This window comes from Schistocerca cancellata, chromosome 5, assembly GCF_023864275.1.
Source record: "Schistocerca cancellata isolate TAMUIC-IGC-003103 chromosome 5, iqSchCanc2.1, whole genome shotgun sequence".
Taxonomy (NCBI): domain Eukaryota; kingdom Metazoa; phylum Arthropoda; class Insecta; order Orthoptera; family Acrididae; genus Schistocerca; species Schistocerca cancellata.
In genome coordinates, this window is record NC_064630.1 from 192,595,184 (window position 1) to 192,617,823 (window position 22,640).

At 42.9% G+C, this 22,640-nt stretch overlaps 1 protein-coding gene across 1 annotated transcript; it reads right to left on the minus strand.

Moving 5' to 3' along the window:
• Nucleotides 1-4,486: 4,486 nt before the first annotated feature.
• Nucleotides 4,487-6,617, minus strand: LOC126188433 (ARL14 effector protein-like). The gene is made up of 2 exons (XM_049930037.1): nucleotides 5,969-6,617; nucleotides 4,487-4,551 (listed from the first exon to the last, which is right to left on the minus strand). Exons 1-2 carry the CDS (start codon nucleotides 6,615-6,617, stop codon nucleotides 4,487-4,489), a joined length of 714 nt encoding a protein of 237 aa, XP_049785994.1.
• Nucleotides 6,618-22,640: the final 16,023 nt, after the last annotated feature.

Sequence of the window (22,640 nt, forward strand, 5' to 3'; positions counted from 1 at the left end):
TACCGACAAAGAAGTGGCGGGCAAAACCAACATGTGCTGGAAGTTGCAGACATTCCTGCATTCCAGATTCTTTGGTCTACTGACCTTAATAAAGTCCAAAGATACATATAAATATACAACATTTAACATCTCAAATGAATCCATTATTTATCATAAAAGAAAATATTCATAATTAAATAAATTAAACACATTTTCTGGCAACATAATGAAATTACCTTAACTCTTTACTGTGGGCATCGTATTTTTCGCATGAGAAACTTTATCTCTGACAGTTAATTACATTACAACTCATCACCAAAATTTGAACCCTGAACTGTATCACACATTTGTGTAGAAGTTTACTGTGGCTGATGTTAATGACCTGATCCTGGATGTGGTTTTCCTTAGGCACTACAACTCATTAGCTAACATCGTGAACATCCTGCTGATTGATTTAACAAGAGATCTGAAAATAGTGGGGCAGTGACAGCCAACTGCTTTCTTCAGTGTTAAACCAGTGAAGTCCCCTGAACAGTATGCAGACATAGTGGACTAATTTCCATTGCTCACTTACCTGCCTGGTACACTGAGAGATGTCAAACATTTGATGGTCCACCACATCATGACTACCGTATTTACTCGAATCTAAGCCGCACTCGAATCTAAGCCGCACCTGAAAAATGAGACTCGAAATCAAGGAAAAAAAATTTTCTCGAATCTAAGCCGCACCTGAAATATGAGACTCGAAATTCAAGGGGAGAGTAAAGTTTTAGGCCGCACCTCCAAATCAAAACAAAGTTGGTCCATTGTAATATGAGACACAATTTAGGTCGAATGGATGACGATACTGCTACAGTAGTTTGGTTCTCGTAGTAAGCTTAGCAGTTAGGCTTTACCAGGTAGCCATTGCTATGCGTCAGGCGCTCCGTCCATATTTATACGGGTACCCTTCATTTTTCATGTGCTTCGTCTGGTTTGGATCGAAGCCTTATTTTTCTTTGATCTGATAAGTGCCGTTCTCTTTGTTATAGGTGTTTACGTCACTCTAAGCTGAAAATGCATTACTGTACTGTGTCATGCACTGTTTGTCACATTCTGATAATCAGTGTTTACGGCCTGTCGCTTGCTTTTGTGCGCACTACCGCCGCTTACAATTAAAAAAAGAAAAAGAGAGGAATCGTCTCATTAGCGAAACAATGGCAAGAGACTGCTATTTGTTGTTACTAACACTGCTGCTTTCTTTGACGATCAACAAGAACCAAATAATAGACTGCATATGATAGAACATGTTCTGAACGAGAGTTTAGCGAAAATTTTTCTCTGTTTGAAAATCTTTGCAGACGTCTTTAGTACATAACATTCTGCACAGAAATTAGTCATCTTAGATTTAAAAATCTAGTCTATTGACGTGCTTCATTTCTGACTGTATCACTATTAGGCATAAGAATAATACGAATATAAACATGAAATGATATGTATATTCTTCGGCGTTTGCTGTTGTCTCACTCTAGTTTCGTAGTTTATTAAGCAGACAGGATTTAAATGAGATAGCAGCAAACACGAAAGAATACATGGCAAAATGTTTATATACATATTATTCTTATGGTGAAGAGAATACTGCATGTGATTCACAATTCATAAAAGTTCCTATTAGCAACCATCTCTTCTCATAGTTAGAAAAAATTCAGAATGTAGAGTTGGCCATATTGACAAACATCCCAAACAGTCTTGCCAGTCGGATTTTCGTAGTACAGTACATTGAAATGTTGCTACATTCGAAGACGAACAATATGGAATTTGTATTTACTTCGTTGGATAATGTATGAAAATGCAGTGGTCGAAACTCGGGGCGGAGAAAAAATTTCGTCTTCCACCTTTTTTTTTATTTATTTACTGACGCAGAGGTTTTGGCGCCAGTATTTATCTTTGTGCCTGAAAAACATGCATGTGAATCGCTACATATATTCGACGGCAGAAGTTAGTTGTGGCAGCATCTACCAACATTTTTCAGAACTTCCGCTTACTTTGCACTCGATTCTAAGCCGCAGGCGGTTTTTTGGATTACAAAAACCGGAAAAAAAGTGCGGCTTAGATTCGAGTAAATACGGTACTCCCGGCCCACCCAACTTGTGCTGTAGACATTCACTTTTGCCCAAGAAACTTGTTGTAACAAAGACTAAGTTCAAGGCCACGTTGCAACAGGGCATTGTTTGACCATCGTGCACCCCATGGTCCTCTGCCTTGCACTTAGTGGCAAAGAAACATAATTCATCGTGCGCAGGAAGAGACTATCATGCCTTAAATGCCTAAATGGTGCCAGATTGATATTCAGTACCGCACCTGCAGGATTTGAAGCACACCTTAGTGGACTCAGTTATATTTATCAAAATTGACTGCGTGAAGTCATTCACACAGGTGCTTCTGGCATATGAAGACGTTCAGATAACAGCAATTATCATGCCATTTGTGCTTTATGAAAACTTATAAAGGATGTTCAGCCTCCAGAATTCCGCCCATATCTGGCAGCGTTTCCTGGATAGCGTCTTATTGGGCTTACTGTGGTCTTTTACATAATTCAATGACATCCTCATGTATTTAAAGTCACCTGAATCCACCTCCTCCATCTAACGACCATCTTTCGGCACCTGAGCGAGGCCAGCATTGTCATTGACCACTGAAAAGTATATTTGCAGTCACAGAAACTTTGTTTGTAGGTCATTTAGTCAGCCCTAGTGGGTCCACACCACTACCAGGTAAGATACAGTCAGGAACATATTGTGCCTAAAGACGCACAAAGACTTTACTATTAGATTGACATGACAAATTTATATTGGCACCATTTGCCTAACTCCACTATAGTGCTGGAACCCCTGACTGTGGCGCTATGCAGCCCTACTTTGAAGGTAAAGACTCCTATTAACTAGACAGATGCAATGGAGAGAACCTTTGTTAAGTCCAAATGAAGCCTTGTGAAAGTGATGCTGCTGTCTTGCATGGTGCATGATGCTGACTTGGGTGTGGTCATGGACACTAGTCAGATAGCCATAAGTGCAATGCTTCAAAAATGCAGAACTGGCAGCTGGCAGCCATTTGATTTTTTCTCAAGGACTTCTTTCAGAGTTGCAACATGCATAGAGTGCTTACGGGTCATTCCATGCCAAGTGGTCTAAACCTTCCCACCATCATGTCTCCAATTTTCTTCAAATTTTATCTGTAGCACTAGTCAAGTGCTAAATTAAGTTTCTCAAGATTTCAAGCCTCTAGCTGCAATACTTGCTGATCTACACCCCCTTGTCTGAAGGGTAGTAAGTTCGCATGCGCGCGACATCAGACAAAATGCCATTTTTGGGGTCTCATAAAATTGAAACCAATTCATAAGAATGGTTAGTAAGATGAGACCCTGTACAGTTTTTTGTGCTGATTCAAACGAAATTAATTATAAGATTACTGATGCAAAATCCGGTCAAACAAGTCGACTCAAAGTGTACCCCTAATTCTGTCGTGACTTAATGCGACAAATTTTGACCAATATTCAGACTGCAATAATTTCCTTGCAGATAAAGATATGGACTTGAACTTTTTACCAAGTCTTATCTTTGTGCTGGACATAATACAGCTGGATTTCCAACTACCCAGGCTTTATAGTCGCCTTGCAAAATCTCTTCAAATTTGGCAGTGTCAGCGCAAATGGCTTTATTTACCAAAGTTCAAAGCCCATTACTACAAAATAGTCAGCCTGGATTTAATTGTGAATAGTATCATCTGAAAGAGAAACTCTTGCTCTACAAGATGGATATATTTTTCTTTTGCAACGCTTCCATTAAGTGCTTATTTACTCAGGTCAAAGTATCTTATATTTTGTGTGCGCAGTGCCCTGCGTTGGTCCATGATGGCTGAGCCATTACTGGTTATCACAATAAAACCAGCATCCCCATCGCCATAGGGGCCACGCCCGATAGCCATGCAGTAACAGCCACGGGTGGGTATCTTTACTGCAGGTTCCCAAGCCTGATTACAGGGTGTCTTTACCACAGGATCCCAAGCCTGATTGTGGGTTTCTTTATGCAGGTTCCCAAGCCTGTCTTCCTCAGTTACTTCATCATTCTGGAAGCATCGTTGATTTGCAAGAGAATGCTTTCAGGAAAACTGTATTGCCGACCAGATGATGTCACTGATGGAGCTGGAATAACACCAATGATAAGTTGTTCTGGAATCCAGCAAGTATCACGTCTTAAGGGCCAATAAAATGAACTTGCAGGACCATGAGGATGCATAAAGCTTATGAAAGCATCTTTCTGTTCGACTGAGATTTCAACGATGTTTCCAATCCACCATTTCTTTTCATAAATGCAAGCAACATACTGCCCAGGCTGAAGATCCATGACTTGAACTACTACTTCAGCAGCACTAATTTTGGCCAAAAAAGATGTCGCATCATTAGAAACTCTACTGACCTTAATTGTCGTCATATCAATGGGCAAAAAATGGTGGTTTTCTCTTGTGCCAGCTAGAGTGTGCCCTTGCAGGAATCTTTCTTCTTGAGAAGCTTTTTCTTCTTCAACTTCCTCTTTGCTGATGAAAAAGAATTTGATTCCATTGATATTATCATTGCAGAAGTTGAAAAGATCTTTGGGTGTTAGAATCTGGTTTTCATATGGACGTTGCAAACTTGCTCTTGCTGCCAACCGTTTTGTTGTGCCTCCAATGCCATCACAAGGCGACTTTCCATGGCTTGTTCCAAAGAAATTCCATTCTGCTGTTATTTCAAAATCTTCTTTGTGATAGCATAAGTTGAGAAAATTCTTGAAATTCTTATATTGTGCAGCTGAACCATCACTGAAGTAGTGGATGTGGCTTATTTTGGAAAATTGCATCTTCAGGTAATTGATTACTTTTCCAATGTAAACATGGACAGTAATCGTATCGTGTCGAAGGCAGTCACTAATAACACAAAGATTCACACATTGCACCTCTTCGTTTTCACAGTAGTAGACTACAAATGGATGAACTGTTGCTTGACTGTTTTCCCAGTGAAAGCCTTGCACTGCATCTTGAACAATAAATGAATAGTTTTCAGCAAAATCCATTAGTATTATGAATTCGCCTTCTTTCAAATCAGTTTTGAGAGCTTTCAGGTGCTGGCTTTGATGCTTGGCAATGTAGTGATGACAAGACAGGTTCCAAATTTTTGCTGCAATATCTTCAACATACTCTTCTGTTGAAAGCTGCTTTGTTTCTAAAGTATCCCTGTCGGTATGAATCCATTGTTTGTACTCAATCAGTTCTTCAGGGTCATTATCTTCAAAATATGTTGCAATAACTGCTTCTACACCTTCTGGACCAGGGCAGTTTTCACAACGATGAAGCATACAATCCTTGTTTTCCAAGCTGCAAACAGCTTTGCTAAGAATTTCCTTGTAGTCTTCATTGATTGATGCACCAGTGAGCATAAGCTTGACATTTTGGTGTATTGTACAGACACAAACTGAGTGCATTCCAGCAGAGCCAACTGTAACACACCATTTTGGTCTAAGCTCGCAAAACTTTGAGAAGCCAATTTCTGGTCCATTTTGCTTCTGATAAGACACGTACATTTCCTTCAAATTGCAAAGCAACAACCGCTTTTGCTTGTACACCTTTGTTCCTGAAATTCTCACAGGCACACAGTCTTTCTTCCCTGGACAAAGTCTGCTGAATTCGTCATCTTGAAAAAAGTCATGTACTTTCTGGACAACTTCATCTGAAAGCTTCCTTCCTTGCCGATTTGCTGGAAAAGCTAGAACACCTTGCTCATTCTTCAGTTTTCTCGCTTGCTTTACCATTCTTTCTGATACATTAAATGCTGTTGTCGTATCTTTAATTGTCCAGCTTCTTGGAACCAAGGTCAATATTTGAACTTTTGTCCTACGATTTGACACTTTACATTTTTCTTTCAACTCTTCTATAAGATTATCAAGATCTGCACAATTATTGCATGGGCGACTTTTACTTGAACTTGGCTGTTCATCGTAATTGATTCCTACAGCAGCAGCAATTTGATTCCCAATTAAACTTTGTGCATCCAAGATCTTTCTTTTTGCATAGCTTTGCTTATCTCTTTTACTTAGTTGTCTTCTTTTCAATTGTGAAGCACCAATAAATGATAAACTTTTGTTGATGGCTGGTTCAGTTTCATCCGTTGTGAAATCTTGTTCAGATTGGGTTGATAGTGATGATGAATCTTCTAGCTTTTGGTTCAGTGCCGACATGCAGCGAGGGCAAAGCTTCTGACCAGGTTTTATATCAATCACTTCTTTTTTCTTTAACAGGCAAAGTTTGGCAGCTGTTTCATTATCAAGCAGTCTAAGTCCAGCTTTTACATTGTGATTCCTCTTCTTGAATGGATTGCAACATTTCTTTTGCATCGCTTGATATTCATGTAGGAAGAGGGCTTCATGGTGGAAGCAAATGATGGAATTTTCGTCAAGTTTGGCTTCTGAACGCGAAACAAGCAATTTCTGGTCACATTCTGTGAAATCACTAAACGCTTTGAATCCAGTCTTCTTAGCATAGAAGATAACATGGCACTTTGATGCAGCAGCATCTTTTCCAATTGAACAGGGGGCCAACGATTCTTCTTCTTCATTAACTTCTGACATCTCTCACTGGCCAATCACTGAATAAAACACGAATGAAATATCCAATTATATCAGTAATTCTAAGCGACTATTAAGATTCAAATTCCTAGAAATGAAGAAAAATTAGTGCATCGCGCATACAAAATATAACAACTTTGATGTGAGTTAATGAGTACTTAATGGTCGCGTTGCAAAAAAAACAAATGTCAGTCTTGTAGAGCAAGAGTTTCTCTTTTAGGTGATACTATTCACAAGCAGATTCAGGCCAACTATTTTTTAGTAATTGGCTTGAAACTTTGGTAAATTTTACCGTTTGTGCTGACACTGCCTAATTTGAAGAGATACTGCAGGGCGACCATATGGCCTGGATCATTGCAAATCCGGCTGCATTATGTCTAGCACAAGCATGAAGCTTGGCCAAAAGTTCAAGTCCATATCTTCAACTGCAAGGAAATCATTGCAGTCTTAATATTGGTCAAAATTTGTCGCGTTGTGTCACGACAAATTTTGAAGTATACTTTGAGTCGAGTTATTTGACCGGGGTTTGCATGAGTAATGTTATACATAATTTCGTTGGAATCAGCAAAAAAAACTGTACAGGGTCGCATCTTACTAACCATTCTTATGAATTAGTTTCGATTTTATTAGACTCCAAATATGACATTTTTTTTATGTTGCATGCACACGGACTAAGTACACTTCAGACAAGGGGGTCTAGATCAGCAGCTATTGCAGCTAGAGGCCTGAAATCTTGGGAAACTTACTTCAACACTTGACTAAAGCTACAGTTAAAATTTGACGAAAATTGGAGACCATGATGGTGGGAACTTTTTTCAGTTTTAGACCACTTGGTGTGGAATGACCCTTACGGTTGTGCATTACTTGTGGTGTTTGAGGCATTAAAATACTTCTGCCATCAGTGAAAGCTCATCCTTTCATAATTTTTACTAGTGACAAGCCCCTAACTCACACATTGAGAAACAATAATACCAATTGTATGCCATGCGATTTCCAGTAGTTAGAGCATGTGTTGTGTGTTCTCCACAGATGTCTGGCATATTTCAAGAGTTGACAACACTGTTGCCAACTGCTTGTCTTGTTCATGTGACATTATCTCTCCTCCTGTGAAATTAAAGGATGTTGCCCAAGAATGGGAAATTGAAAAACAACTGGACTGCCTCCAGTACAGCACTTCAAGTGTCATACAGCTTGAGCTAGTGTGCATTCCTGTCTCTGCCTGTAAAATTTGGTGTGATGTTTCAACAGCCACACATCACATGTTTCTCCTGAGGAAATTTAGGTGAAGTACCTTCAACTGTGTCCCCGGACTGTCACACCCCCAGCATCAACACCACTGTGTCACTCATGGCTGTGCATTTCATCTAGCCAGAACTACTGAAAGACTGCCATCAATGGGCATGCACTTGCTGTGTATGCCAACATGCCAAAATCGTGAGGCACACCCCTGAACCCATTGGAACCTTTTCCAACATTTCATGCCTTTCTGCATATATCCCTGCCAACATCATGGGCCCACTCTCTCTGTCAAAATGCAAGTGTTATCTGATGATGATGATAGAGTGATTCACATGCTGTTCACAGGTGTTACAACATCCTGAGTTGAAGGTTTGTAATATGTCAGAATGACTGAGAGGTATGGTTTAGGACATAGGGATGACTCTCATTGAAGTGTGCAGAGAAACATAGGTAAGCACATCATTGACTTAATTACATCAAAGATACACAGCTGGCCTAGCGCTGAACTTGGCAATGGTGCCGTGTGGCCTGAGTGGGTCAGTGTCAACACAAACATTGAAATTTGCAGCATCAGCATCTGGTTACACAATTCTGCAGATGTAGTAATCCTACTCATGTTACAGCTAAGTGGCCACTGCATGGCCCAGAATGTGGCTCACTGCTCCCTCAAGTATAGCTTGTGGAGCTTATGTAGAACTCCAATGGGAAGCAGTTGACCATTGCCATTATAGTGAGCCATAGCAGCTCTGTCAGTCCTCCCTGGGCAATTCATCCAGAGCTCGCAGACAGTTCTGTACCCAGAGGGCAGCAAATTCATGCCCTAGCCCTGAAGACAACAGCCTGCAGTCCAGCAGATAATGTCACTCAGAGAGCAGAGGATAGCAGCAGCTCCTTGCACTGGTGTAGCTCTAATGTGCAACCTGCCCTGCCACAGTGATGATGTGTCCATGCAGCACAGGTTGGAGGTAGCTTCAGTGGGCCAGTTTGTTACTGATATCCATCACCAGAGGTCATTGTGGTTGGCCTTTAATGTAAACAATCATCATTTTCTCTGATTCTAGACATGGACAAAATGGCAATATGACTGTGTCTTTGAGCCTCCAGGTTCACTTATTTATGTCTTTTCCCTTAGCCTCTGACTTAGTTCCTCAGGGAGGGGGAGGGAGGGGGGGGGAAGTGGAATGTTCTTTGATAATTAGAATGTCAGCTTTCCTCTGCCCACTGGCCTCTACACGCAGGTCGCTGCAATGGATGGGTTTCTCGCAGCATGTCAGTGCCCTGTGCTGCCCTGATTACTTCACATTTGTATACAGTGCCTGCCAGGGCATGCCTTCTAGCTTGCGAGTGGTGATATAAACCTTCCTAGAAGAATAATATGCAAAATAACATTGCCTGCACTTGCTATCCAGTGTGACAGTTGGTCCCATAATTACTACCTTCCAGCCATTTACTAGAATCCATGCCTGTACCTATTCATGGTGCAGCAGAAGCATCACACACTCTGAACATCACTTCTGAGAACATCATACCAGCCTTCATTGACATCTGGGTGGCATGCTCCAGCTGCCCCAGTCATTTCACAGCAGACTGTGACCACCAGTTTGACTGTGCGCTGTTCACACAAATTGCCTAACTGAGTGGTGTGCAGTTACACAGAACTGCCAGCTATCACATGATGTCCAACAACATAGTTGAGCAGCTCCATCAAACACTAAAAGCCGCCCCAACTTGCCATGATTCCGTCTTGATGGAAGAAATCCCTCTGCTACTGCTTGGCCTGTGAGTAACACTGGAAGAAAATATTGGTGCTTCACCTGCTGACCTTGTATGTGGACAATCTCTCACCATCCCTGGTGATTTTATGATGGACGTACCATCACCTTGCAATGCATTGGCACCCCTACTGGTAGAATGTCTGCATGCATCTGACTGCTGTACTTGGGTCTACACCACATCGTCACCTGCGGTGAGAGAACATGCGACATCAAGTGCAACAGCGAGTCAGCCAAAGTGTTAATTGACAGTCAAGCCAGCTTATGTCTTGACTGCTCCTGATGCTGTTCACTTCTTCGACCCAGCAGAAGGTCTGTTAATGGATGATGCTTCCTCTGCCACTGGTCAGGCAGAGCCTGCAACCGTGGCTCCCAATGACACATGCACATCACCAGCTGTCATTGCAATGCCATGTGCACTTCAGCCCCATCCCATTTTGCCCAGTTATCTGGCACAGTCTCCTGAGCTGCACTCACCACTCCCACCACAGCCACTAGCAGTCTCCATCATGTACTCTGGCTGCCACATCCATTTAAAATGCCCATGCTGCATTATAACAATGCCCCAGGTCATCACCAGCAGTAGGCACCCTGTCACAGTGAGCCATGTCATCAGCACATCATCTCCAGTTGAGCTCCAGAAACCATCTCATGTTTAACTGGCTACTTGTTTCTCACAGCTCCCAGAATTGCATTTGTGACTATGTGCTCAACAATATCATGCATTGAGGTCAGTTTAACTTCTGTGATGGGTCTCTGTGTCATTTCCTATTGAGCTCTGGACATCACCCTCCACACCACTAAGATTGTCCATCATAGTTCTGGGAACCATGTTCACGCAATGACACCTTCTCACATGGGTATAGGCACTACATGTGGTATCCATACCTCCATTGTGCCAAAGCTTTGAGTCTGGACCAAATCCTGTGTGGTCCTCCCATGTACATCTGTGAACTCTGAACTGCTTTATTTTGTTACCCTTTATTATCAGGCTTTTTTTCTTTGAGAGGACATATTTCCACATAACTCACAACCAGTGCTGCATGCTCTACAGTTATTAGTCACCTGCATGAGAACATTCCCACTGTGCTCACATGAGCTCATGTCATCCACCACCACCCAATCACGCCTGACTGCCAACCTCCATCACGCTTGTGCTGTCCTCACAACAAAGCATGCAGAACATCTGTCATACAAACTGGATGGTTGCACTTTGTTGCAACTTCCAAGATCCAGTCTCCAAGAGGGGTTCTGTGTGGCAACCATGCTGAAAAATATGTGAATGGAGGCCAGAGCCCAAGTTAGCTGCATCAGATATCTGTCAGCATACATACCTGCCAAGAGGAAAAATTCTGGTAACGTGTGGTGCTTTTGCATGTGCGTATAGGTCAGCAAAAAAAGCAACAGCAGTGTGAACTAAACCATTGTGTAGTGCATGTGCCTTTTTTGAGAGTCTATAGCTTCAATCCATGGACCACACATGTTGAACTTAACACCAGCTCCCCACATACAGGTATGGACGTTTGCTTAGCTCACCTTGTTAATTTCTCCCTTTGCTTCATCGTGGGTCTATTATTGATTTATTGGGACTCATGGTGCCTCTTATGTACTTGGTATGTGGTCCAGGTTTCAGACACCACAACTTTGCCTCCAAAATTTCATCGACAGCACAAGAACTTTTTTCTCTTATGCTCATCTACTACCCACATTTCTGCTCTGTACATGCTGATATTTTGAACAGTTCAATGATGCATCACCTGTTTGCTCCTTGTTTTGTTGTATGTTATTCCAAACCACTGAGTTCAGTTCTTCACTTACATAAATAAATGACACCTATGGAAATACACTGCATCAGGCCATACATACATTGAGGAAAAGTTTTATTGCTTTAAAATGTTGGAACACAGGACGTATTGAGTATTATCCTTCTCATGTTGTATGGTTGATTCATTTAGTTATGTTTCACAAAGTTCAGTATTCTCTAATCCTTTTACCTTTCTGTAAGTGCTTGCTGGTCTGATTTTAAGTTTCAGTTCAACACATACACTTTGGATCTCTGTTTTGTTGGCTGAAATTTTTTAACTAACAGGTATTCTCTGTATAAATAACCCTTATTCTCAAACTGTTATGAGAGTATATTGGGAGTATTGTATGATTCCAGGGAATCTCTTAGATAATGGTCAATTGAAAACATTTTACTTTGTTTGACATTTGCTGTTGTTATTTCTTTTTTGTTCTGAGGACTTTTTCTTTCAGAAGTATTAAATAATGAACTTACTCAGTTGAAGCAAGTTATCACATTGCAGTTTCATGATTTTTCTCAACTCTGATGTAGGTACGGCAGTCACTGTTGGATAGCCTGTGGCCATATCTCCGTGTCGTTGCTCGATGTTCATCCATGGATAAATACCATATGGTGCTGGGTATCACTAATTCACTGAATGCTGGTGAATCCCAGGTTGCTGCTGTTCTTGGTGATGGGCTTGGTGACATACCAGCTCTTGAACAATCTGATGTAGCATTTTCAAAGGTGAGAACTTGCCAGTGATTTCTGAACTTTGCTTTTAAGCTTAAGTATAACAGTTTAATGAAATTTTAGTTCACATAGAAATGTGTACAGTATTAATGGCACATAAAAGATACAATTAAACACCATTTCATAAACAGTATTAGGCATTTTGTGTGCTTGGAGTACAACTATGGTATGGTGTTTTGAGAGATTCTTTAGAATGATGTGTCTCCTTTCTTTATGGTGAATTAAATTAGGAAAACAGACAAAACAGACCATGTCATTTTTGTTTTACGAGGTGCATTCAAGTTCTAAGGCCTCAGATTTTTTTTCTAATTAACTACTCACCCGAAATCGATGAAACTGGCGTTACTTCTCGACGTAATCACCCTGCAGACATACACATTTTTCACAACGCTGATGCCATGATTCCATGGCAGCAGCGAAGGCTTCTTTAGGAGTCTGTTTTGACCACTGGAAAATCGCTGAGGCAATAGCAGCACGGCTGGTGAATGTGCGGCCACGGAGAGTGTCTTTCATTGTTGGAAAAAGCCAAAAGTCACTAGGAGCCAAGTCAGGTAAGTAGGGAGCATGAGGAATCACTTCAAAGTTGTTATCGCACAGAAACTGTTGCGTAACGTTAGCTCGATGTGCAGGTCATTGTCTTGGTGAAACAGCACACGCGCAGCCCTTCCCGGATGTTTTTGTTGCAGTGCAGGAAGGAATTTGTTTTTCAAAACATTTTCGTAGGATGCACCTGTTACCATAGTGCCCTTTGGAATGCAATGGGTAAGGATTATGCCCTCGCTGTCCCAGAACATGGACACCATCATTTTTTCAGTACTGGCGGTTACCCGAAATTTTTTTGGTGGTGGTGAATCTGTGTGCTTCCATTGAGCTGACTGGCGCTTTGTTTCTGGATTGAAAAATGGCATCAACATCTCATCCATTGTCACAACTGACGAAAAGAAAGTCCTATTCATGTTGTCGTTGCGCGTCAACATTGCTTGGCAACATACCACACGGGCAGCCATGTGGTCGTCCGTCAGTATTCGTGGCACCCACCTGGATGATACTTTTCGCATTTTCAGGTCGTCATGCAGGATTGTGTGCACAGAACCCACAGAAATGCCAACTCTGGAGGCAATCTGTTCAACAGTCATTCGGCACTCCCCCAAAACAATTCTCTCCACTTTCTTGATCATGTCATCAGACTGGCTTGTGCGAGCCCGAGGTTGTTTTGGTTTGTTGTCACACGATGTTCTGCCTTCATTAAACTGTCACACCTATGAACGCACTTTCGACACATCCATAACTCCATCACCACGTGTCTCCTTCAACTGTTGATGAATTTCAACCACGCAAATTCAGAAAACGAATGATTGCACGCTGTTCAAGTAAGGAAAACGTCGCAATTTTAAGTATTTAAAACAGTTCTCATTCTCGCCGCTGGCGGTAAAATTCCATCTGCCGTACAGTGCTGCCGTCTCTGGGACGTATTGACAATGAACGCAGCCTCATTTTAAAACAATTCGCATGTTTCTATCTCTTTCGAGTCTGGAGAAAAAAATATCAGAGGCCTTATAACTTGAATGCACCTCGTAAAGTAAAGAACTTTTCTGCTCAGCATTGCTTAATGAGAAGTACCACACTTAACTTTATTTCATTTGTAACTGTATTCTTGTTATAAGTACAGCTGCAATACATTGCAGTGGACATATCTATCACCTCCAGGACAGAGTGAGAGGAAATGAGTTTTATGATGACACATAAATTTGATTAATTTGTGGCATCCATTGTTCATATTGACCACAAAACTTAATATCTGTGAACTCTTAAGTGCTCTGTCGAGCTTCCATCTTAACTTTACTTTTGTCAGTTCTTTATTATACTTCATTCTGTATGGACGCAGTGTCAAGTGTAAAAATATACGAGCTACAACATACATGGGAATTAAGTTTTCTATATCCCAATTACCGATCCCATTCCCATAGTGGTGACCCTGCAGTTCGTTCATGTTTCACATCTGCCATTCCAGTGTCTATGCAACAGGTTATATGCGCTATGCAATGACCATGCCAAACAATGCCTTGTTCGAAGATGTGGAAGTAGAACTCCACTCACTGAGTTTCGTAATTTCTTTGTCAATGGCATATTCATCATTTATGCACAGTGATTCTTGTTCCCAACCAAAGCCGTGTGCTAAACTCATTAGCTTTCAGTGGTTGACAACTTAACCATTAGAGTGAACAATGGACTCAGGCTTCAGCTTCATGTCCCTGGATTGTGCCCATCTGACAGGGAAATGTGAAGTGAACAATATTTCGATTTGTGTCTCTTCAAATTGAGTGTTTCAAGAACAAAGTGATCTCCAATCAAACATGTGTTCAGCCATCCACTGGCATTCTACATCAGTTACTGTCAGGCCGTATACAATGCCGCCATTACTACCAATCGCGCCAGATCCTTTCTGTAAATGTGGTGTTCCAGTTGTGTCCAATTTACATGCACAGTGTTTCACATAACATGGACCCCTTACCTCGCCTCAGTGGCCGGCCACATGTACTATAGGCATGTTATGCATCAGATAGTTTCCACACAGGTGGTGTTCTCAACCCCCCCCCCCCCCCACTGCCCCCCTTCCCCCGTCACTTGCAGAGGTCCCCGTTTCCAGTCACTCAACCACCTGCCACTGGCACAGAACCACCTGTGTCTGCCGTGCCAGTCTCTCACCCTGTTCCAGAAGCAGGTCATTTCCATCCAGCACTTGTCAGTCATGGTCCAGTTTCCAGGTCCCCCTCATGTGCCGTCCATCCACCCATTTCTGCGGTACCACCCATGCTTCCCGTGCCATGTTTTCAAGACACACAGTCAAATATGCCAGCTGCAGCTACTATGGTTTCGCTCTCCTGGTTTAAATCCGGGCCTTGCACGCTGGCCTCTCACTTAACCTCAGTTCAGCCACTATCCCAGTAGACACTGAAGCCGCTGTCATCACCCCCTCCTGGCTACCTGCCGAAGCTACCGCCCTTATACGAGGGCAACCCAGCATCGTGGTTCATGCTCGTTGTGCATCTGTTCAAGTTACATCATGTGTCTGATGACAACTCTGCCTCATCAACACCTCCATGACCACTTGGATTTGATTTGTGATGTGCTCCTTTCGCTGCCACCTGCACCAAAATATGAGTTTGCAAAGAATGGAATGACTTGCCTGCTCACCACAAGAGTTAATAATCAAGATTCTCTAAGAGGAGCACCTGGGGGAATGCACCCCCTCACAACTCTGGCGCCGATTTCAATTGCTTGTGAATGAGCATACCATGCCTGACACCATGCTATGTGCTGTGTGGTCTGCCAAACTACCTACTGATCTACAGATCCATCTGTTACCACACTCGTTCAAGTCCATTGGCTTCCACTTATGCATTGCTGACCAGTTGAATTCTCTGCTGCAGCAACAGCAGCCAGTTCATTCTACATCATGCATCGGCACAGCTGCCCCCGAATACCAACCTTTGGCTGGCAGAGGCAGAGCTCGCTCCGCTGTCACCTCATCTATTTCTCCTGGCAGCATCAGCTCGCTCTCTCCGCTGTCTGAGCACTCCAGGATCGCTCATGCACCTTATGTACCAGTTTATTTACCGGAACAAATCAATGAGAACAAGCCACCCCCACTGTCGCAGTCTCCACCTCCTCCTCACCCTGCTCACCCTTACTGCTGGTAGCACAAAGTGATCAGCTACAACGCCAGGAAGTGCTGGATGCCATGCCAACACCCAAACGCCAGCCACAGGAACTAAGAGACACCGAGACCTGCGGGGAACCTAACAGGCATCCTCTTACATTACACTCTGTTCACTTGTCTGCCTGGTCACCTCTATGTGACTGACATTGCATCAGGTCTAGTTTTTCTGGTCGACATTGGTGCTGACGTGTCGATTATACCTATTTCGATGGCTCCACCCACTTCTTCACAGACGAAGTCACTTCTATGAACTGTCAACGCATTGAAATTACCTACCTCAGGCTCAGTAAAGGTTATGGTGAGCCCATGTCCTTCTCTACATTTTCCCTGGATATTCTACAGTGACAACAGTGATTAACCAATCCTCAGTTTGGATTTTTTGTCTCATTACAAACTAGCTCAGTAAAGGTTATGGTGAACCCATGTCCTTCTCTACATTTTCTGTAGATATTCTACAGTGACGACAGTAATTAACCAATCCTCAGTATGGATTTTTTGTCTCATTATGAACTATCACGAAATGTCATACAGGGTTCAGTGCTCCACCATCCTATGAACACTTACATACCGTGCACCTACATCTATGCCCAACACTCTGTTTCCACTGCAACATACAATATCATACGTGAGTGCTCCACCCTCGCAGGCAACATTGTGACCTACATTATCGACTTACTGTCAGAATATGACTCAGTGGCGCAACTCTGCCAGGACAACGAGAAGCTGAAACAGTGCATTGCATCCACATACAGCGAGCTCATTGCAGCTCCTACCTCGCTTCTGCAACTGCAGTCCGTGGCACGGCAACCCAAACAAGATTGCTCGGCTGAGCCTAGCTCGAACTCTCACCAGGTTAGTCCACAAATATTACTTGTGTGTGACGTTCCAACCCCCCCTCCCCATCATGCTCACCTCATCCAGTGCCATGTGTTTCAAACAGTGCTGCTAATGACAGTGGCAAGCATGTTGCGACCACGTCCACCTCTCGGACAGCTACTGCACGTGTTGATAAATGTTCCCCCTCTCTCACTCACTGACCACATGAGCCAGTGGCCATTGTGGCCCCATGTGTGATGCCAGCACTGCTCTCGCCCATACCAGTTGTCCAGTGCAAGGTTAACAGCGGACAATCACCACCCATTCCCCTTCACTCAGCACTGTGCATGCACCCACCTCCTCCCGTAAAAGACATGTGACTTTCGTGCTACCTTTCGCCACTCTCACTAACGGCTACACCTCATTGCGCCCTACTCATCTGAAGACTCAGCACCAGGATGTTAACCAATCTCATATGCAGTTCTCAGTTTCTTCCATCACTGATGGAACTACACACAAGATGCCAGCCCTTCTATTAGGCATAAGGTCCGACACCTCAACCCGATGAAGTTGCGCATGACCTAGCAGCAGGTTAATGAACTTTTCATGGCAGGTGTTCTGCAACCTTCTGACAGCAACTAGTCTTCACCCCATCTCAACCCCAAACATGATGGATCTTATCAAATGTGCAGCGATTACAGATACTTAAACGCTCGTACCTTCATGGACAATTACGCAGTGCTGAACATCAATGACTTCACTCATATGTTATTGGACGCCACAATTTTCAGTGTTATTGACTGTAAATGCACCTATCACCAGATTCCCGTGGCTCCAGAAGACATTCCTAAGACAGCTATTATCACGCCACTTTGTTTATTCCAATACCACTTCATGCCATTCAGCCTGAAGTATGCGGCGCAAATGTGGCAATGTTTCATTGACTCTATCTTGCGACTGTTCGAGTTTTGCTTTGCTTATCTGGACAATATTCTTGTTTTCAGCAGCTCTATGGAGGAATGTGAAAATCCAGACCTTGAACTCCAATGGTGTCGGGGTCAACAAAGACAAGTTTCAGTTGCACCAGGCATCAGTCTCCTTCCTAGGTTACACCATCTCTGCTGACAGAATACAGACCCCCAAATCTCGTGTGAAGGCTATTACGTCTCTGTCACACCTGGCTACTTACAAAGAGCTACACCATTTCCTCGGCACCATCAATTACTAGCGTTGCTATTTGCCTTCCGCTGCCGCTGTTCAGGCACCCCAGACGGACGCATTATCAGGCAAACAAACTTCTGGTATCAAACCCGTCTCTTGGACTGCTCTGATGCTAGAGGCCTTCAAGGCTCTGAAGACTTCTTTAGCTCACGCTGTGACACTCGCCCATCCCGAACCCTCAGTCAAGTTATTCATCACTACTGACACCAGCAATCGTGGTGGGGACAGTGTTGCAACAATGCAAGGGTGACACAGTCCCCTTCATTTCTTCTCCAAGAAACTATCTATATTCTGCATTTGATAGAGAGCTCCTTGCTGTTTATGAGGCAATCAAACATTTCTGCACCAATGATGAGGGACATTCGTTTACCATCCTCACCGATCACAAACCACTGGCAGAAGCATTCTGCACCCACCTGAGGACCCAGCCCCTCGATGTTACTGCCACTTTGACCTGGTTTTTCAATTCACAATGGATGTCTGTTACATAAGAAAATGTCACATGACTAGGGCCTCCCATCAGGTAGACCATTCACCGGGTGCAATTCTTTTGATTTGACGCCACTTGGGCGACTTGTGCATCAATAGGGATGAAATGATGATGATGTCCAACACAAAACCCGGTCCCTCAGTGGAGAAAATCTCTGACCCAGCTGGGAATCAAACCTGGGCTGTTACGATTGACATTCTGTTGCGCTGACACCTCAGCTACCAGGGGCAGACGTTCATTACATCAAGGGTGCAGATAACGTTGCTGCAGATTTCTTCTCACAGATCAGTGCTGTTTCCCACATTGTTGATCTTTCTGATCTGGCCTTCCTCCAAGCTTCTGATGAAGATTCTCAGGTTCTCCTACGAGACCCCACAAACATCACTTGTCTTCACAAAGGCTAAATTCCCTGGCATTTCCAATGAGGTGTGGTGTGATTCTTCGACCAGCACCCTACGACCTTTGCTCCCACCTGGGCTGCACTGACAGGTTTTCAACACCCTTCATAACCTAGCCCACCTGTGCATTCCAGCCACCACATGCCTCATGTCAGAATGTTTTGTTTAGAAGAACATCAAATGGGACTGTCAAACCAGGGCATGCAGCTGCATCACTTGCCAGCACAACAAAATCAGCCGTCACACCTCCCCATCTCTGGGCAGGTTCGACATTCCCGCAGGACGATTCCAGCTAGTACATATTGATCTGATCCAGCCTCTTCCTCCTTTAGAAGGCCATAGATATATCTTATCACTATCAACCGTTCGTCTCTCTGTGTCGAGGCTGTCCCTCTCCCTAACATTACTGCTGAGACGGTAGCCAAGTCTTCCATTGGCTTGGGGACCACTCGTTTCAGGTGCCTGACCACTATCACCACCGATCAAAGTCGACAGTTCAAATCCTCCCTTTCCACCATCCTCTGCAAGATCTGCGGTATTAAAAAAATACACACTACCACCTATCACCCACAAAGCAATGGGTTGATGGAGAGATGGCACCACACCCTAAAGATGGCCCTTCGATGCCATGATTGTCTCTGGTCAGAAGCTCTCCCATGGATGCTACTTGGTCTACACTTGACCTATAAACGTGACCTACAGGGGACTATATCCAAATTTGTTTTCAGCGAGAATCCAGTCCTACCAGAGGAACTTATTCTTCCCCAGGTTAGTGAGGATCTTCCCCCTCTCAAGATTTCATTAGCCAGATGCACACACTTTTTCAACAAACATGTTTGCACCCACCTATCAGTCACTCACAGCCTGAGACTTATGTTCCCACCACACTCACCAAATGCTCCCATGTCATGCTGCTTGATGATGTGGTTAGGCAGCCTCTTCAACCTCCTTATGTTGGCGCCTACAAGGTCCTACGGTGGGGGCATGACTTTTGTTATCATGATTAAAGGCTGCACACAGACAGTTTCTATGCATCACTTGAAACTGACTTTCATCGACCCTGATGGTCTGACACCACCACAGTTGGACTCTGCAGATGATCCATCCTTAATCGAGAATGCAGACGTGCTCCCATCGACCTCACCGCACACGTCTTCAGCTGAAGACTGTTCACCACCATTCGCTGATTTCCCAACCTCACCCCCTGTTTCACCCTGTGCAGGTTTTGCGCCCTCACTTCCAACATCGGAGACGCACACACACACCTACTATCAGTTTGTCCTGCAGCGTGCCGCCACACCGAGTGAACGACATTTCTATAGTGATGTACAACGACCGAGTGCTCATTCTTTTGACAGATACTGAGGTCCCACCATCAGATGGTCCCTTACACCTCAACATCGTGCACAACCTCACACACCTGCATGAGTATGACCGAGCATCTCTACATGCTTTCATTTCTACAGACAGCTCAATCCACTTAAGGGCCACACACGCCTCCATCATGCCATCAACTGCCCCACCTGCTTACTTCTGGGCCAGCCACCATCTCATCTATGAAGTGGACCTGCCTGTCACTGCTCTGCCTGCACAATGCACCTTGTTTGAGAAGGAAGTACCAGTGGTGCACCTGCCTATGTGCACGATTTACACTGACGCCGACACCCGCACATCCTCACCCTTGGACATCTGTAGTACTCCATACTGGGGGGGGGGGGGGGGGGGGGGGAATGAAGGGGGGGAGGAGGGGCTGTGTGGCGTTGATAGTTCATATTAACCATGAAACTTAATATCTGTGAACTCTAAGTGTTCTGTTGAGCCTCCATCTTAACTTTACTTTAGTCAGTTCTTTGTTATACTTCATTCTGTATGGACATAGTGTCAAGTGTAAATATATACGAGCAACAACGTATATGGGAATTAAGTTTTGCATATCCTGATTACCAATCCCATACCCATAAATTCATTATACAAAATGCAAATAATAATGAAATAATCATGTGCAGTTACTAAAGTAATATAGTTTTTGTAAGTGGCCTGTCATATAGTATGGATATGAATTTTTCCTTTCTTTTTCATGGACAGTCCAAGCCATTTTCTGTGTGGTTTTAAATATAGTCCTTTTCTCATAGCCAGAGATTGCATAATCTTATTGTGTGTTTGCACATTGTGAAGCTGTTCCTGAGTGTTTGTCACATTTTTCACTGTCTGGATAATGGCTGCCACCCCTCCAACTAAAGAGCTGATTGCTGAAGGGACCACCAGCACAGAAATAGGATAATTCCAACACATGCCATAGTTAATGGTAGATACTAGGCATCTCAGTACATGCTATTCTTCTTACTCCTTTCTGCTTCTGGACACTTTTAGCAACTGACTTGATGCAATTTTTTAGATTTCCCACTGATTTTGTTTTCTTCTTTAGTGTACAGTGACTGTTGATCATAACTTGTCAGAAATTTACTCACAAACCCAGTTTAACTTAGGGTCACATTTTTTCATGAAACATAAATGCTGCAATGTACTTGCCTACAACAGTCTCTTTTCTTGCAGGTATTGCATTAGTTTCACTAGCTGAAATTCAATCTGCAGTATGACATTTTGCCAAAGTTTATTTGTAGGGTAAGTGATATAATGTTCCTTCTAGGTCTCATACAATAGATTAATACACTTATCACCAATTTTTAGCTGTTTCTGAGGATTAGTTTCACACCTACAGTAGTTATATGTAATATGTGCAGTGCTAGTGGTTGTTTATTGAGAAAACTAGCATCCCCTGTGCTGATGCTCTTCCTCCCACTTGTATTATGGTACATCATGGTTTGAGTTTTGCATGGCCTTTTATATACTTGCAGTGACCCTACTACTGTACTATGAAAGGAAGTCAAATCATTTAACTAAGGCCTTGTTCCCTCAGTGGTTTATGACATCCTCTATGAGAAATACATCCACTTCAGAGTTTCTCAGCAATTCTTCTGTGAAAAATCTTCCACCAGTTTCTTCACTTTTATTATCCTTTAACTTGTAAGTTCTAGAATTTGTCCTTTGCACTTTTAAAACTGTAAATATCTCAGCAACCAAATTTGTTAGGTAATGTTTCTCAAATACCATCTTGTATATTGAAATATATGCTAAATCTCCTACACTAAATATATGTTTGCGTGCATCCAACATTTTAATAAAACTATATACTGCATTTAGAGGTTTACTATCATGAACATCAGTTGTCATAATTTTTATTGTATAATGTGTAGTTTTGTTACACTGTCCAGTTATTTGTATGAGCGTATCTAGCCACTTGGATGATCCTCAAATATTAAAGTGCATCCACTTATGGTTTTCTAACATTCTGTTCAAATGTTCTGTGACACACACTTTCACATAGGAGAATGTACTGTAGTGGTGTATTCCATACCAGCCCATTACTATATTGAAATACATATTGTAAAACTCACCTCCATGATGATTGTCTGGACAACATTTCATTTCTGCGTGGAGCAGCTGTTCACTCATGCAGCTTACTTCCCTATTTTTGATTTTACTGGTAATGCTCAAGCAAATCTGGAATATATATCAATATCTATTAAATATATTTCAAACCTTTATTCCCATGTCAATATTGCTTCTTATCTACAAGCCCTATTTGCTGTAAGTTGTCCAATCCTTGTATTGAAACATGTCTCTGGAGGAATGTTTTGCACACAAGTTTTTGGGGTTCTCAAACTACTGTATTGATAATTATTCAGTGCCGCATCTTTTCTTAAGCTCAGAAATATGATTTTATTCATGTGATCCAGAATCAAAGTGGTGGCTGATGCAGTGAGTAATCATAG